Source organism: Lutra lutra, chromosome 18 (assembly GCF_902655055.1).
Source record: "Lutra lutra chromosome 18, mLutLut1.2, whole genome shotgun sequence".
NCBI classification, from domain to species: domain Eukaryota; kingdom Metazoa; phylum Chordata; class Mammalia; order Carnivora; family Mustelidae; genus Lutra; species Lutra lutra.
The window spans coordinates 38,305,196-38,322,253 of record NC_062295.1 but is presented as its reverse complement, the minus strand read 5'-3'; the positions used below and the strand labels follow the sequence as shown (position 1 = coordinate 38,322,253).

Genomic DNA, 17,058 nt, shown 5'->3' with positions numbered 1-17,058 from the left:
TACAACCGTGGCGCTGTGCAATCATGTGGGCAGCAGACCCGCTAAAATCCAGACAGGGACAAGGTGGCCTCGGGGTCCAGAGATTGTGCGCACGGACACGGGGGACAGAGAGGCCTCCTGGCTAACGCTGTAGGGAGGGGACAGCGATCCGCACGAGAGGCCCCCATGCAGGAATGATCCAGCTACTTCAACACAAACTGGGAAAAAAGACGAGGGGGAAACCTACAGAGTAGAAGACATTTGAGAGATATGACCCAACCGCAAAGGACGGACCTTACGAGGGCACGGACTCCAACCGCGCACGGGAACATGCTAACAAGTGCCCCAGGCAGACGGCCGAGCGGACCGGACGGCAGGCGAACCTGGGGCACGCTGCGGTGTCTCAGGAGCAACACCGGTGACAGGGGCAAGGGCCTGGACGGAGCCATTACTGACAGACAATGCGAGGATGCGTGCGCTCCAGGGTGGGGGTACTGGCCCAGGGGCTTGTCCGACGATCTGTCCTTGTGTGTGTGTGTGTGTCCCCCATCACAAAATGTTAAAGGAAACCCTCTGTTCACTAACGCATCCCTGTGTCCTCTGTGGTAGAGCGAGAATGGGAGGTGGAAACGCTCACAGCGCGCACGGACATTCCCTCTGCTCTGAACACAGTCGGGAGCTGAGTGAGGGCAAGACGCCACGGCCCCGTCCGCAGTCATCGGACGCGGGGCACCCAGGGGCGCTGTGCGCACCTGCATGCCGGGGGCCACTCCAGCTTTCACACATGCGCTTCCTACCCCTGGCTCGTGGCTCTCGGGGCACGGGGGCTGGGGCCTGTACTCACCAGCTGGCCGATCCGGTCCAAGTTATCCAGAAAGTACTTCACCGATTCACCCTGTCATGGAGGAAAAACACGCACGACTCAGTCTTGGTGGAGAACCCTGATGTGGCCACTAGGAGATCACAATGGATCACGTGAGTGTTATTTCGCCTCTAAATAATGGGAAGGCAGAGAGACTAAGCGCGTACAGGCATTTTTAAAAAGTAAAAACACAGTCGAAAACATTTTAAAATGATGTTTCCCTAGGATTCAATTCAGACTGTGTTTTTAAAGCACCTGGGTGAGTCTGGTGACAGGCAGGGTGCCGGCCCCCATGACTGGGCTAATTCTCCCTTTCCAGATGTGTGCACTGGCCGGCACCCCGTGAGCAGTCCTGCATGGACAGAGATGGCCCAGGCCACTGCAGACGTGGTCTCTAGAGAGGGTGAATCTTCCACAACAGAACTGGGACCACACACTTTCCAGGTTCTGGAAACAGGCCTAACATCCCATGAGTACTCCCCACGTCTGTACGACCTGATTCATAGCCTTGAGCAAGGAGAACCTTCCGGCTGGATTTCTGTGGTGGAACAGTGAACCCACCACCCCCCTGGATGTCCTCTGCCCTGAACGCAGATACAGACAGACACTGGTCTACAGCCAATGTGCACCTTACGATCACCCAGGGCCTGTCTCAGGAAAGGCATTTAGAGGGCGTTCAAACATGGACTGAAGGGAGTGGAACAGGGGAAGGGGTGAGTGCACAGGTGCGGCGATTCTCCCCGCAGAAGTGGAACGTAGATGAGTCCTCACACCTCACACGGAGTTTGCACACGGAGGACACAGCTTCCCACAGGCTCCCTTACGTGGGCCCGGGCACAGGCACACTAGGGATGCCCACGTGCGCTTGCACAGAAGCGGGCAGGGGGCAGGCTGACATTCTAGACTGTCACGGAGGAGACACCATCGGGGAGACATGGGATTACGACTCAAGTCTGTGACTTTATATAAAATAATAGAGGAAACAGATACAAATGACAGGAGCAGTCAGCCTCCAACAGGCCTAAAGGAAGACAGTAAAGAGGCAGCTTCCTTCGATGGGAGTAAGCCGTCCTGTTTTATGCCGACAGCCTTTGGAGGATTCGCAAAAGAGCATTTTTTTTTTTTTTTAAGATTTTATTTATTTGACAGAGAGAGATCACAAGTAGAGAAAGAGAGGAGGAGGCAGGCTCCCCGCCTAGCAGAGAACCCGATGTGGGACTTGATCCCAGAACCCTGAGATCAGGACCTGAGCTGAAGGTAGAGGCTTAACCCACTGAGCCACCCAGGCAGCCCCGCAAAAGAGCATTTTTAAGAGGGACAGAAACACGCATCACACACACACTCAGGCACAGAGGAAGGTTCACAAATGCAGTTCTCCTCCCAAAGATCGGGGTGTGGTAGGCGCAGTCCGCTCTTTGTTCTAGGGACACACAGGCAGGGGAGACGGCCCCCAGAGCTCCAGGATGGAACCCTCAGTTCCCGGCACCCAGCCTCTGCCACTCTGCCAGCCATACCCTTCGGCGCCTGTCCCCGTCCAATGCCAGCTTGGGCGTGGGGACAGCCATCTCCGCAGCATGAGGCGGCTGGTCTGCTCGTCCCACTGCCTCCCCTGCAGGACAAGACAGCGTGAGGCAGCTGGTCCATGAAGGGGTCGAGACAAACCCATCCGATCCGTGACCTCCCCCTGAACCCCATCTCTCTCAGCCCCCCGCCTCCTGGCCAGAGACTCTGCAGGTGCAAGGAGAGCTGACGAAGACGCCATCGGTGTCTGTGCACCTGGAGGCCAGCTGGTGGCAGCCCCTCCCAGCCCAGGCCACCCGGGGCCGCTCTGAGGTGTGCCACGGTGCCAGGCAAAAACAGGAGGAATGGCCTGGGCCCGACCAGGGCTCGGTGGAGGATGAAGTCACGGCAGTGCTGATGGCCTGGCCAACATTCTGTCACCATGGCGTGACAACCGTCCTGCGGAAACACCGAGACGTGTGTGCTTACCCCATGGCACAGGTGTGAAAGGAGAAGTGCTTCTGAGAACGAGCTAAGTATGAAGTACGAGAAAAGCGGGAAAGTTTTAAGTCCCAGTTTGAATGGAAAGATCCCTAGTGAGCTTGAAGTCAGGGTCGCCCCACCTGTGCTCCAATGTTAGCATCCTTTCACTCCTTCAAAGGTACAGGAGTTATCTGGGATTCTCTCCACTGCCTACAGGTACATGAGGAGGGGACCCAGTCTTGAGCCTGGCTGGGCTCTTCTTGGCGCTACCTCGTGGGTCCACGTGAGAGCTGCTCCAGAGCTGTCTGTCCACGGAGCTCTCTGTCACGGGGGGAGCAGCCAGTGGGGAAGAGGAGGGGAAGCTCGTTCAAACCAGCCCCGCCAGGCTGATTGGGAACTGTGGTTTGGACACTGTGGCTTGCCGTCAGGGACCGGGATGTACGCCATCATGTTCGACACGCAGCCTATGGAATGATCATTCACACGGGCTTCAAGGTTCCCAGAGCATCAGCCCCTTAAAACGTCCAGGTTTAAATTCTGATGGATCTCCAACCCTGGGGGATGGAGTCATGGCGAGTGGCAGGAACGAAACTGCCCCTGTGGGATGAACCACGCAGCACCCGCTGCAGACGGACTGTGCCCCCCAGCCCCATCAGGTGCTGAAACCTAGCCCCCAGGTCCTGTTATCAAGCAGCGGGGCTCTGTGGGGTAGAGCCCCCATGAACGGGGTCAGTGCCCTTATAAAAGAAACCCCAGAGCGCTGTCTCATGAGGACACAGCGAGACGACACTGTTGTGAACCAGGAGGGGGCTCTCACCAGACCCTGAGTCTGTGGGCACCTTGACCTTGGGGTTTCCAGCTTCCAGAATATTTCTCACAATCACAGACTAGGTCATATTTGCTAGCAGACCAAACCAATGAAGATGGCACCTTGACAAAAAGAGTATCACATGTGGTGAAAACAGTCTTGGGGTCCCCACTGCAGTTGCGTGGTCCGATGAGAAAGAGTACGTGACAAATGGGCTTTTTCTAACCCTACCTGGTCTGAACTTCTTTAACACCATGGGTGCATGGATCAGACAAGACAGAATCTGCTAGCCTATGCACAGAGGCCACCGGGCACATGCTCGATGTCACACTACTTTCCTGACCCAACTCCCAGCAACACGTGCATTTTCATCACCACCAGCTGGATGGGTCTGGGGGTGCTCGTGGTGGAGAAGAGGGCGGATCAAGCAGCAGTGGGACTTTCTGGGGTGCTTGCAATTGTGACACAGAGGGGCGAACGTGGCCAAAGACAGCGGGCAGGGTGTGGACACACCACACCTGTAAAGAGAGTAAGCTTTTTGGCCAGTGGGCTCTCTTCTTCACAATGTCTTCCCTGGAAGCACCCATGGCCCACACCTGCCGCGGACTCATCACATGCGGTGGGCTTGCTGCTGCTTTGAAGCTTCTGTCCCCACAACCAGCCCCAGCCCCCTATACACCCATCTGTCGTGTGCTGGTGGTCCCTGCGTTACGAACCAGCCCCGTCAGTGGATGTCAGCGGACCTCGTGCACCTCATCCAGCTAATTCAAGACCTCAAGAGAACAGACTTGACTCTCTCACTGCCGCACAAGACCAGGCCATAAAGATCCATATTTCAGGTCGACTGGTCACACCTGTTTTCCAGCTAGAAGTGAGACACGTTCTCCCACACCCTTGGTTCAGGTCCTGGTACTTGTTCCCCCCGTGCCGTGGGCTGACAGATGCACAGCAGAGGTGAGGGCGTGCGGAGTACCCGCTGGGTGAGAACCACGCTAAGTGTGAAGGCAGAGACGGGGACATCAAGGGACAGCGGTTACAAAGAGAAACACGAATCTGCACTCAGGGCTGGTGCCCTTTCAGTTTGAAAGCCTATCTCTGCACGCATGAGCTGTCCCTAAAAATCCTGGACCTGGTGAAGTTGATTCTGTGTTCCAAAATGGGGTCAGTCACATGGGATGGAGACACGGGCTTGTCAACGGTGAGCCAGAGGACTTGGAAGTTTACTTCCCTTGTTTAAACATAACAAATTACAAACACAAATTTTAAAACTGCTGTATATTAGGAACAACAACGATGTATTCGAAAGGTCAGATTTTCCTTCTCGTTACTTAATAAATACCAAATTTAAGACATAACTTTGGCTTTATGCAAAAACCAAATGTTGTTTGGCTAACTAAACAACGTTTGAATATAGAACTTCTACAAATACTTAAAAAGATGATCTAACTCCCAAGAGAAAACCCTTCACTTGAATTTGGGATTTGCCAATACCTATGACATCTCACGGGGTCTTGTGAGAGTAAATGGTATCATAGCTGTGACAGTACGGAAAAACATAGAGCATCATATTAATACACATCATACAAATGGAGATTCTCAAATTTTAATCCGGATTCCTATAAATTGTCTGCTAATTTGTAATCATAAAATATTAGATAAAAGATTCACTATAGCAGCTCTACAATATCCAAAGCCCAGGGAGAACCCAACTGTCCACAGACAGAAGGAAGGCCGGCTGGAAAAAGCACGTTTTCTTCATGCGGGGAGTCAGACGTGGCTGTGGAGAGCGGATGCCTGACACACTGCTATGTGAGAGAAGGGGCAAAAGAGAAAGTCTCCTTGTGTCTAAGAAATGGTGGCAAAATTGAAACAGTTGCTATTTGCTTATATTTCAGAAAGGAGACACTGAAAGATAAACCAGCAAGTGATAAAAGTGGAGAGGTACAGGGAAGGGCAGAACAGGGGAGGAGGCACAAGGGTAGAACCTAGACGTCGCGGAATGCATTTTGATTTTGGAACCGTACAGGTATCTTGCATAATTAAAAAAAAGAAAATATTTCAAAACAACCACCACTCAGAATGGAAACCAAACTACAACAAGTGAACCTAACAGTGTGTCAAGTGGGGGCAGAGCCCGGGACGCTGGCGGCCTTGCACTTCTGCCCCAGAACGCGCGGATGTGGAGGAAGCCAGCCCAAGGCTGGCTCACGCTGGTGGCCCTGCCTTGCCATTCGGGATGTCCCTGTGCTTGTGAAATCTCCCACCCCAGTTCCCAGGGACAGCTGCTCCCTGCCATCCATGATTAAGACCCCAGGAAAAGGTCCAGAGTGCCAGGCCCCTCTCATCTGGGATTTTTCTTTCTCTTCAACTTTTAGGTCAAATTCACATAACATAAAACTAAGCATTGAAAGGTGTGTATAGGGCACCTGGCTGGCTCAGTGGAGCATGCAACTCTTGATCTTGGGGCTGTGGGTTTGAGCCCCACGCTGGGTGTTCAGATTACTTAAATCGATAAAACATAAAAAAAACCATAAAATCCTGAAAAGCAAGTGTATTAATACAGTGGCATATAAAGTATTCACAGCGAGGGGCAACTGCCCGCTCGACCTTGTTGGAAGACACTGTTGTCCCCCCTGAAGGCAATCCCACGTCTTGTTCCCCTCCAAGGCTGCTCCCCTTGTTCTCCTCAGCAACGTGTGCTCGTGGCTGACCCATGTCGCAGCAGCTTTGGGTGCCTCCCTCCCTTCTCCCCTGCTCCTTCTCTGAATACCCCAGAGCAAGTGTGCACCACATGGTATCCATGCACCTGTCAGCAGATGGGCATCTGGACCGCCTCCAGCACCTGGCTGCTACGAGGAACGGTCATGCGCAAGTTCTCGTTTGAACACCCATTTTCAATCCTCTTGGGCGTATATTCCACCTAGTAGTGGAATTTCTGGGTCATATAGCAATTCTATGTTTAAGTTTTTAGGACCCATGGCACTGTGTCCCGCAGTGGCCACACCCGCTGGCATCCACATCAGCAAAGGTAAGCAGCCTTCCCGTCCCCACTGGCACTTGCTAGCCTCCGGGTGTTTAAATTAAAAAAAAAAAAAATAATAATAATTTTTTTTTTTTTAAGATTTTATTTATTTGACAGAGAGAGAGAGAGAGAGAGAGATCACAAGTAGGCAGAGAGGCAGGCAGAGAGGGGGAAGCAGGCTCCCTGTTGAGCAGAGAGCCCAATGCGGGGCTCGATCCCAGGACCCCAAGATCATGACCTGAGCCGAAGACAGAGGCTTAACCCACTGAGCCACCCAGGTGCCCCAAGCCTCCGGGTGTTTAACTGGAGCTGCGCTACTGGGTGTGAAGTGTGTCTCACTGTGATCTTGTCTGGCTTTTACGGTTGTACTGTCTGTACATTAAGAACTTTGCTGGTGTATGAGGAGCTGCTAGGCTCATTCCCGAAACAACTCCTCCAGGTTAGTAGTAAGAAGTACAGACTCAGCCTGGACGACCACAGATTTCGAGTCTTCATTTGTATCACAGGGACCACCACAAAAAAAGGAACTAGAAAGAAATTCCAGAGCATGATTTCAGACATTCTTTCCTCCAGATAAGAAAGCGCCTACCTCAGGGGGTGAGGGAGGCTGGGAGTGGGGGTGGGGAGGGAGAGGGCTCACAGAGTTCCTAAAGGTTTCCATTGCACAATCCCATCTTTCTGACCCCACATGTAAAGAACCTCCAAGTTGTCATTCCAGTCCTCATGACAAGACAAAAGCTGAAGAAGGACAAGCCTTCTGAGATCCAGCCCAGATCTGATGTCACAGGGCAAACCACTGTCCCCCACCTTGGAAAGGCAGATGAATACAGAGACTTACAGCTTCTTGGGGACAGACAACGTGGCTGGAGCCCACCATTGACACATTATGCCCGACTTTCACCAGAAAATGACAGCGCCCATTAAAAGGCAAAAATCACAGTCCAAAGAGACAAAGCAAGAATGGGAGCCAGACTCTGATATGGCAGAGGGTTTGGAATGGACAGACTGGGAATTTAAAATAATTACGATTTATATGTTAAGGGTTCTAGTGGAAAAAGTGCACAACATGCAAGAACAGATGGGAAATGCAAGCAGGGAGAGGGAAACTCCTTGAATCATGTGGAAATACTACTAGAAACCAAGAAGAAATCACGAACTACATTAGAAGATATTTGAAGGGGCCTTGGTAGCTCAGTAGGTTAAGTGTCTGATTTCAGCTCAGATCATGATCTCAGGGTCCTGGGATGGACCCTGCACTGGATTGTGCTCAGCAGGGCATCTACCAGAGGATGCTCTCTCTCCTCCCTCTGCCCACATCCACGTGCTCTCTCAAATTGACAAAATCTAAAAAAACAAAAACAAAACAACAACAACAAAAAACCCCAAAAAACTTTCAGATGTAGTTAATGTATAATTTAGGGGAGAAACCTGTACCTCTAAATGTTTATATTAGGGATGTAGGAAGTGCCGAATCACTACATAGTACACCTGAAACTAATATAACACTGTATGTTAACTATAATGCCATTAAAATAAAAAATATTTATATTAGAAAAGAAAAATGATCCAAAATCACTGACTGAAGTTCCTTTCTCAAAGGGCCTAAAAAGGAAGAGCAAAGAAAACCAAGGTGAGTAGAAGGAAGGAAATAAAAACCACGTATCACTGAAATAGGAAATGGATGCACAATGAAAAAAATTAATGGGGCCAAAAGTTGACTCTTCAAAAAGGCCAACAAAATGTGTAACATTCTAGCCAGAGTAATACAGTAAGAACAAGGGCAATCACTAGCATTGACAGTGAAAGGGGAGTTACACTACGGACCCTACAGACATTATAGAGATATTAAGAGAACATTATGAACAACTTCATACTAACAAACTGGATTTCTTAGATGAAATGGACCAAACTCTTTAAAGATTTCAATTTACCAACAGTGAAACCTGAATAGACCTATATTTACTTAAAAAACAAAACATGAATTTGTTATCAAAAATGCTCCCCACAAGAAAACCTGAGGCCCAGTGGCTTCATTGGTGAATTCTAGCAAACACTCAAAAGAGGTGATGCTAACCTTGTGTAAACTTTTAAAGAAACCAAAGAGGAAGAGTACTTGCTAATGCCTTTCATGAGGCCACCACAACCCTGACACAGAACTGACAAGCATTACCAAAAAAGCAAAACTACAGACCAAAGCCACCTTGTACAGACACAGTATTCTTCACAAAACCTCAGCAAGTTGGGGTATTGTGATTTATGGTAAGAAATGTATATTTGGTCTTCATTCCCTGGCAGGCAGAACTCCTAAAAGCCTTGGGATTTTCCTAGGTGATAAAGAGATAAAGATATCTTTTGTAATTTATAACAAACCCCTTTCAACCTCACCTGTGTTTATGTTAAGGAGACTTTTGGAAAGCTCCCAAGGACAGGGGCTGGTCCCCAGAAGAACCAACCTTGGATTAGAAGATTTTAACTTTCAGCCCCGCCCCGACCACTGGGGAAGGGAGAAAGGCTCTTTAGTTGAATCACTCGCCAATGGCCAATAATTAATCAATCATGCCTAGGCAATGAAACCTCCATAAAAATCCCTGATCTATAGGATTTGGAGAGCTTCTAGGTGGCTCAACAAAATATCTCCATTATTGGGAGGGTGGTGCACCCCATACTCCACAGGAACAAAAGCTCCTGCGCTCAGAACCCTTCTGGAATGGCACTGCCCTGTGTATCTCTTCGTCTGGCTGTTCATTTGTATCCTTTAATACCCTTTGTAATAAACAGGTTAATCTAGTAAGTAAACTGTTTTGAGTTCTTTGAGCCACTCTGAGAGATTAAATCCAAGCAGGGGGTTGTGGAAACCTCTGACTTATAGTCCATGTTGGGAGGCTTAGCTAGTACAAAAAAAGCAAAAAAGCAGGCAAATAAATAAAAGGCCTAAGAATCAGAAAGGAAGGAATAAAACCGTGCAGACTGCATGACTGGCTGCTCTGTGGACAGTTTCCCTTTCTCTGGGGAGGTGCTCAGGAGATGGCTGGGTAACATGGTTAAGTACATACTTAGGCTTCAGAAGAAACTCCCAGGCTATAAGCCAGGACGGCCGCGCCATTTTCCATTCCCACCAGCCACATGGGAGAGACCTGGTTTCTCCGCGTCCTCACCACCTTTGTTTGGTACGGCTGCTGCTTTGCTTTTCTGGTTTCTAGCATGTATCTCAGCATGGTTTTGCATTTCCCCTAATCTGCAACGACCCCAGTGGCTGGTGATGCTGAGCACCTTTCCATGTGCTTCTCTGCCACGTGCACATCCTCTTGGGGGAGATCTGTTGATATCTTTTGTCCACTTTCCAGTTGGATTGTTTTATTATTGTTGAGTTTCAAGAATTCTTTATGTATTCTAGGGAATGGTCTTTGGTTAGCTGTGTGGTTCACAAGTATTTCCCATCTGTAGCCTTACAAGGGGGTCTTTCTGCAGAGCCAAATGTCATGTTGAGAAAATGAAAATTGACTTTTTCTCTCCAAAATGATTTTTTTTCTCTTATGGGTTTCACATTTGGGATCGTGTCTAAGAATACCTAACCCAGCCCCAGGTCCCAGTTGCTACTGTGTTCTTCGAACTTTCTATTTTACGTTGAAGTCTATGCTCCAGTCTACGTAGTACCTAAGGTCCTGAGATTTAGTCCCGGTTCCTTTCCTTTTTCGGTCAATGGATCTCCAACTGCTCCAGCACCACACGTGAGAGGCTAGCCGTCCTTTGTTGGACTGCTTCTGCACCTCTGCCCACATCGGTTGGTCGTACTTGCGTGGTGCTAGCTTTGGGTCTGTTCTGCTGGCCCACGTGGCCCTCTCTCCACCAGTACCACCGTGGGGATTACTGCACAGGCCTGCCAGGTCTCTCGAGACTAGCACTCTATTGTTCACTTTCAAAACTGTTTTCGCTATGCTGGTGCCTCTCCATACAAATTTTGGAATCATCATATTTATATTTACAGAAGGTCTGAGATTTTAGTAGGAACAGAAATCCGTATATAAACTTGGGGAGGACACTGTCCCTTTGGTGAGTCTCCTAAACCAGGAGTGTGATCTGTCTCATCTGTTCAGATCTTCTGATTTAATGAGTGTCCTTTTTTTTTTTTTTTAAGATTTTATTTGACAGAGAGAGACACAATGAGAGTGGGAACATAAGCAGGGGGAGTAGGAGAGGGAGAAACAGGCTTCCCACAGAGCAGAGAGCCCAATGTGGGGCTAGATTCCAGGACCCCAAAATCATGACCTGAGCTGAAGGCAGACAAGTAACGACTGAGCGCCCCAGGCACCCATGTCCTGTCATTTTTTTTTTTTTTAAGATTTTATTTATTTATTTGACAGACAGAGATCACAAGTAGGCAGAGAGGCAGGCGGGGGGAGGGGGGAAGCAGGCTCCCTGCTGAGCAGAGAGCCCGATGTGGGGCTCGCTCCAAGGACCCTGGGATCATGACCTGAGCCTAAGGCAGAGGCTTTAACCCACTGAGCCACCCAGGTGCCCCCTGCCTGTCATTTTTAATCCTGTAAGTCTCGTACGTATTTTGCTAAATTTACATCAAAGTATTTCCCCTTTTCCTTCCCCTTGTTAATGGTATTGGTGGTTTAAATTTCCGTTTTCATGTGTTCACTGTTAATACACAGAAATAACGTTCATTTTTTACCTGTGTCCTGTAGCCTGTCTGAATTGATTTCACTAGTTCTGTGACTTTTTGGTTGATTCCTTGGCATTTTCTATGTCATCTGCCAATAAGAATTTTTTGGATTTGTGTGCCCCAGGTTTCCTTTCTTATATTTGCTGTCTTACTGCAGTAGCTAAAACAGATTTTTTTTAAAAAAGGTTAAAATCCTCTTCATTGGAAACTGTAGAACACCGGCACAAAAAATTCAAGACCCATTAACTGGAGAGATGTGCCATGTTCATGAATTGCAGAAGCCTCAATATTGTTAAGATTCCAGTTCTCTCCAAATTGATAGAGAGACTCAGTATAATGCCAATCAAAAGCCCAGCAGGCTTTGTGTGTGTGTGTGTGTGTGTGTGCGCGCACACGCAAAAAATGACAAGCTCATTTTAAAAACATATTTTTTAAAAAGTGACCTAGAGTAACTTAATTTTATAAAAGAAAAACATCTTTACAATGCCTGATTTCAAGACCTTCTATGAAGTGAGAGCAAGAGTGGGACTGGTAAAAGGAAAGGCATACAGACAACAGAGAAGAAATGAGTCTGGGAACAGGACCTCTCGTAGAGGCCAAATAGGTTTTGACAGTTGTCAAGGCAACTCAAGTGGGAGAAAGGAACATTGTTTCAAAAAATGGTGCTGGAAAGACTGGTGACCTGTATGGGGGGGTAGAAGAAGGAACAGAGACCCTCATCCATATCACACACAAAAATTAACTCAAAATGTATCACAGACCTAAATGTAACAACTAAAACTACAGATTAAAAAAAAAAAACAACCTATAGGTGAAAATCTTCGTGCTGTTGGGTTAGGAAAAGATGTCTGTGCTGGGAGAGTGTTAAGATGGGCCTCAACGACTTGTGCCTTTGTACGATCTCTTTCCTTCCAGCAGGGGGCAGCACTCCCAGACTGGGCTACTTGGAGCTGATCCAGGGTGGGCCTGATCTAATCAGGTGAGCCTTTACCAAGAGGCACCAAGTTGTGAGAGGAGGGGGCCCACAGCATGGAACCCAGGGCAGCGCCCGGCAGACCAGAGCAGCTGCTGGCCAACAACCAGCAGAATGATGCTCTCTGTCACACAACTCCAAGGAAATGAGCTCTGCCAATGACAGGGGACCTGGGAAAGGCCAAGAGATGAGACCACAGTCCCATGGACCCCCTGCTCTCAGCCTGGCAAGACCGCAAGAGCGGACCCAGTGAACTCGAGTCACAGGGACTTCTGACCTGCATCCACTGTGAGACAGTCCATCAGTATTGTGGTTTGACCTGGCTTTATTGTAACAATTAGGGACCTGGAACAGGGCTAGGAAAAATCCAGGAACCAGGAAAGAAAGGGTCACCTTCTCTGGTATGCTCCCAGCTTACCAACAGTGTCTTGGCACGTAGGTACCAAATGCCTGCAGGTGAATGAAGACACGGCTTTTTTCAAAGCAGCATCTCCTAGTGCTATCTTAGACATTACTTCCTAGGGTAACTCGGTGGATTCCTGCCTTGCGTTTGGTGTCTAGGATCGATCTAGAGAGACTTGCCCCCACACTGGAATGGCAATAGGAATGATTTCTCCTTCTCCTTATAATAGAGCTGCCTGATTCCCCTAAGACAGACATTCTAAAACCTACTGAGTGTCTGAAAAATCTCTCGCTAAGTAAGGCATTAGTCATTTGTTAACTCGAAACAAAGGGGATGAGTCAGTACACTGTTTCTTCAGGTTCTTTATGGAAAGCCCCTGTACTCTGACTGACTTATTCAAATCAAACAAAGGAAACCCCTCCCCCAAACACAGTATCTCCTGAACTATCACTATTGACCGTATTAGAAATGACAACCTGACAAAATTTAAAAAACAGAGGAACAGACAAGCATAAGTCTGGTTAGCTTTCGGAGCGATGACAGTGTCACATGCCAAATGTTTTCTGGAAGAGTCCACTATCCACTCCTGAGTGAATGAGAGTGAAAAAGACACAGGCTATCTCAGTATTATCCTGAAAATCATGTTGGTCTCAGGACCCCAGACCACACTCTGAGAACCACTGACCCACAGACCTCTGTATGTGTACCAGAATCCCCCCAGCGGCAAGATCGTCAAAGCTGAAGCTAGCAAAGCCCTGAGTTCAAGGGATAACTACTGGCAGCACCTTCTAGAACAGCACGGGAGAATGAAGAGGAGGGGACTATCACCATACGCATCAACAGGATGAAACTCAAAATATTACAGTGAATGAAAAAACCCAAGTCCCAGTAAAATATTTACATTCTTCTTGATTTACGTGGTGCTTAAAAACTGGCAAAACTGAAAATAACAGTGATTCCAGTAGCTTAATACACATATCGTACTTACTATATGCCCGGCGCTGATCTGAGGGCTTTACACACAGTAACTCAACCTCAGAACAATGCTTGCGGAAGGCCCTCCTGTTCTCCCTGCAGAGTGGGTAAGAGCAGGTGAGTTCTATGGGTCCTTAACACTGCTTAGGGTCCCCTCAGTGGTAAATACGGACGAGAGGAAGGATGAGCCCAAGTCTGGGCAGTGGCGTTCTCGACAGAGCGCGCGTACGGTGGCTGGCGAACTGTCACCAGTGTTCTCGATCTGAGCGGCGGGTCCAGACTTGTGGCTCCTTATATTTAAACTGTATATGTACTTTCAGACCCTCTTCTGTACTCATACAGGATAGGAGCAACACTCACACATCTTACAATTTTAGAAAGGAACAGAGGGAGAGAGACCGAAACACAGGGAAGGGCGTCTCCCCAGCGGCCGGCTCTCAGCCAAGTACATCCGTCTGTCCAGGGACAGTCTTGAGCATTTCTACCAGACGCTGCAGTGGGGGTCTGCGTGCTTCCCGCCTGCCCCTCCTCCTGCCACCAGGCTGTCACAGGACTGTAAACATGCAAACACAACACAAATACTCCATTTAAGAAGTCTGACACAGACTAGACGAGCACCTGGCCCTTCATGGTTGAGGAAGGAAGAGTGGAGCAAGGAACAGGTGCCGGATGAGGCAGGGGGTGTGCTCTTGACCCGCGGCTGCCCTGTCCTCTGCCTCGGGCAGCAGTGGGAAACCCTAATAGAGGACTAACCAGGCAGTCATTAGGAATTATTCAGGATTTCCAAGTCCGGGAGAGATCACTTTTAGCAAACCAATTCCAAGCAGTGCTGCCATGTGAGTCCATGCCTGATTTGCTCCCAAAGGTCTGAACAGCCCTGGAACGAGTTGGCCCGTCTCTGGTGGCCAGAGTTGCCAACCCTGCAGTGCTCTTCCAGCCGTCCGGACAACACCAAGGTTCTCCCCTCTGGGGACGGGGCATTCTTTACCCTGGACCCGAGAGACTCAGGGCCCCCAGGACACAGCACCAGCCGAGCTCTCAGGACGCCTCCCAGAGCTGGAGCAGGTCCACCCAGGCACCCACCACACAGCCTGAGAGTCCCCACAGAGCCCCCCAGAAAGCCTGTGGCTGTCCCTTTAAGCCTCCACACCCCGCCCCCACGTCCCTCACCCCTCCTCTTGCAGGCAGCTCATGCAGGGAGCTAAGTTTAGCTCCCACCACTTCCAGTCTTCCCTCCAGGGACATCCTCTGCTGGTGGGGCTGGCTTTCCGAAGGCCCCAGATGCTGGCTTCGCTGGAAGCACTGAGGGGCCTGATGAAGAAGAGCAGTCCGGACCCCAGGAAGGCAGGGACCGCCCCCACACACAACCGTTCTGGGGAGTGGCTCTTCTGCAGGGACTCTTCCTCACCCCAGCCTATTCTGTCCTCCTCAGTCAGGAAGGACAAGGATGGCCTTGTCAGTCCTCCCAGTCTGTGACTCATTTGGGCCCAAAACAAGAAAATTTAAACAGAGCCACAATACAACGTGCACCTCACAGACCCCAACCCATTTCCTCTGCCGCCTGGACCTCAGCCGCAGGAGTCCTTTCTGACTCGGGCTCGTGGAGGAAAACCCGGGCTGCACAGGAGGTCATGGGAGGTTCCCGTCCCAGCCTGTGGTGCCCCTGTCACCCCCCAACCGGAGCTGTCTCCAGGCTGGGACAGAGGCACCCGGGGCCACGGTTCCCAAGGGAGCGACCAGTGCTCAGACAGCAAGCCTCGGAACTCACACAGCTCCAAGGATGGCTGATGTGGAGACAGAACCCGAGAAACTGTAGACGGAAGGAGAAGTAAAGAAAACCTAGGAAAAAATTATGAACCAGATGTGATGTGGGCTCCACGGAAAGAGGAACCTGAGGGTCTCTTCTGCAGCCGGTGGATGTGACTTTCCCGTCCTCCAGAACCACTGCTCACTGATGTTTCATCTCTACGATAGAGGTAACCCTCACTTCACGGAATACGGGCTTCCAAAGCCGCCTCCAGGCCCTGAACTCAGACACATTTTCTCTCCATGCACCATTTGGCAACTCCCGGTCCTTCTTTGTGTATATGTGAGTTTGCTAACAAAGCGAAACAATCCCATCAACAGTTGCAAGCATGGGGTACTGGGAAACAGAAAGGTGATCGGCACCGTTGTGATAAAAAAGTGAACCAACAGCAATCAACAGGTTGCCGTTGTACTTTCGGTTGTGCTCAGTGCCAAATGGTTCCTTAGATCACAACTCTGGCTCCGGCTCCGGCTCCCGCTCCCGGCGTCCCAGCAGTCGTACCAAACAGTGCCAGAGCCTAAGAGCCACATGGTCCGTCCAGCTGCCCAGCCGTCTATCCGTGACCAGAGCCTGCCCGTGACCCTCCACAAACCCCACAAACATCACACCTTCATCCTCATTCCTGCACAACCACCGCCTCTCCCGTCAGTCCCTAATAAAACTCTGCCAGCAGAGAAATCTGTGAAGCAAGACATGCCCCGAATACTGACTCTAAGCCCCAAACTCTCTGACTCCGAGGCTGGGGGTAGTGGACACGGGACTCCTCTCGAGGAGGAGTTGTAAGGGCCTGGCAGGTGCCTGGCTAAGGGACACCACATAGACCCTCAAGGTGTGCGAGATCGCCGATGGGGTACGTGGCTGGGTCACTACACTGCTCGCCCGGCCACCAGGTGCGCACTGTCTCATGGAAGCCAAACAATCCAGTTGTTCCCACTTTCCTACCTGAAGAAACCAAAGCTTAGAAGCTCAGTTGCCCAAGGTCGAAACAGCTGCTCAGCCCCAAAGGCCAAGCTGGTAAGCAGCCCGCGTGTGGCACCGGGGGTGCCGGGCAAACAGCATAAGTGACCAAGGACCACACGCCACGCTCCGTGTTCATGACTGAAGTCTGAATGTGCTTCTGAAAAATTCAATTAGAAACTGGAGTGAGGACAGTAATCTCATGCGTCACATGACCCGTCAGGGAGACAGAGCTCAGGGCTGCAAGACAATGAGAGGATAAAGCATCTAACCCGGCAGAGCTTTGAAGCCACCGCTTCCCCCTCAAAGGCGGAGAGAGCCAAAGCCAGGGGGTCAGGGTGCCTTCAGCGGGATGTTTGCCCAGCCTCATCCTCCCCGACCTTGGGCTGAACAAAAGGGAAAGAGAAGCACCCAGTGCAGCTTCCCCTCTGCCAAAAACGGACTCATCTGCAATGCTCCAGCCTGGCTCTCTGGAGCCAAAGGCCAGCTCTGCTCATGGAACCAACTGGAGCTGTGGCTGGCCGGGAGGAGAGGGAGGCAGGGGCAGGAGGCCTCCCGGAGGCAGGGGTGCCCCAGACGCACCAGCTCCTCGTAAAGAGCCCTTGTGCTCTAGGCCCTCA

General features: G+C 50.2%; 1 protein-coding gene across 1 annotated transcript in view; it reads right to left on the bottom strand.

Annotated features, from left to right (window-relative positions):
* GNA12 (G protein subunit alpha 12) overlaps positions 1–17,058 on the bottom strand; it is a 100,125-nt gene that overhangs the window by 3,716 nt on the left and 79,351 nt on the right. The window contains exon 3 of the mRNA XM_047713421.1: positions 824–874. Within this exon, the coding sequence (XP_047569377.1) occupies positions 824–874 (51 nt within the window). The remainder of the gene's footprint in view (positions 1–823; positions 875–17,058) is intronic.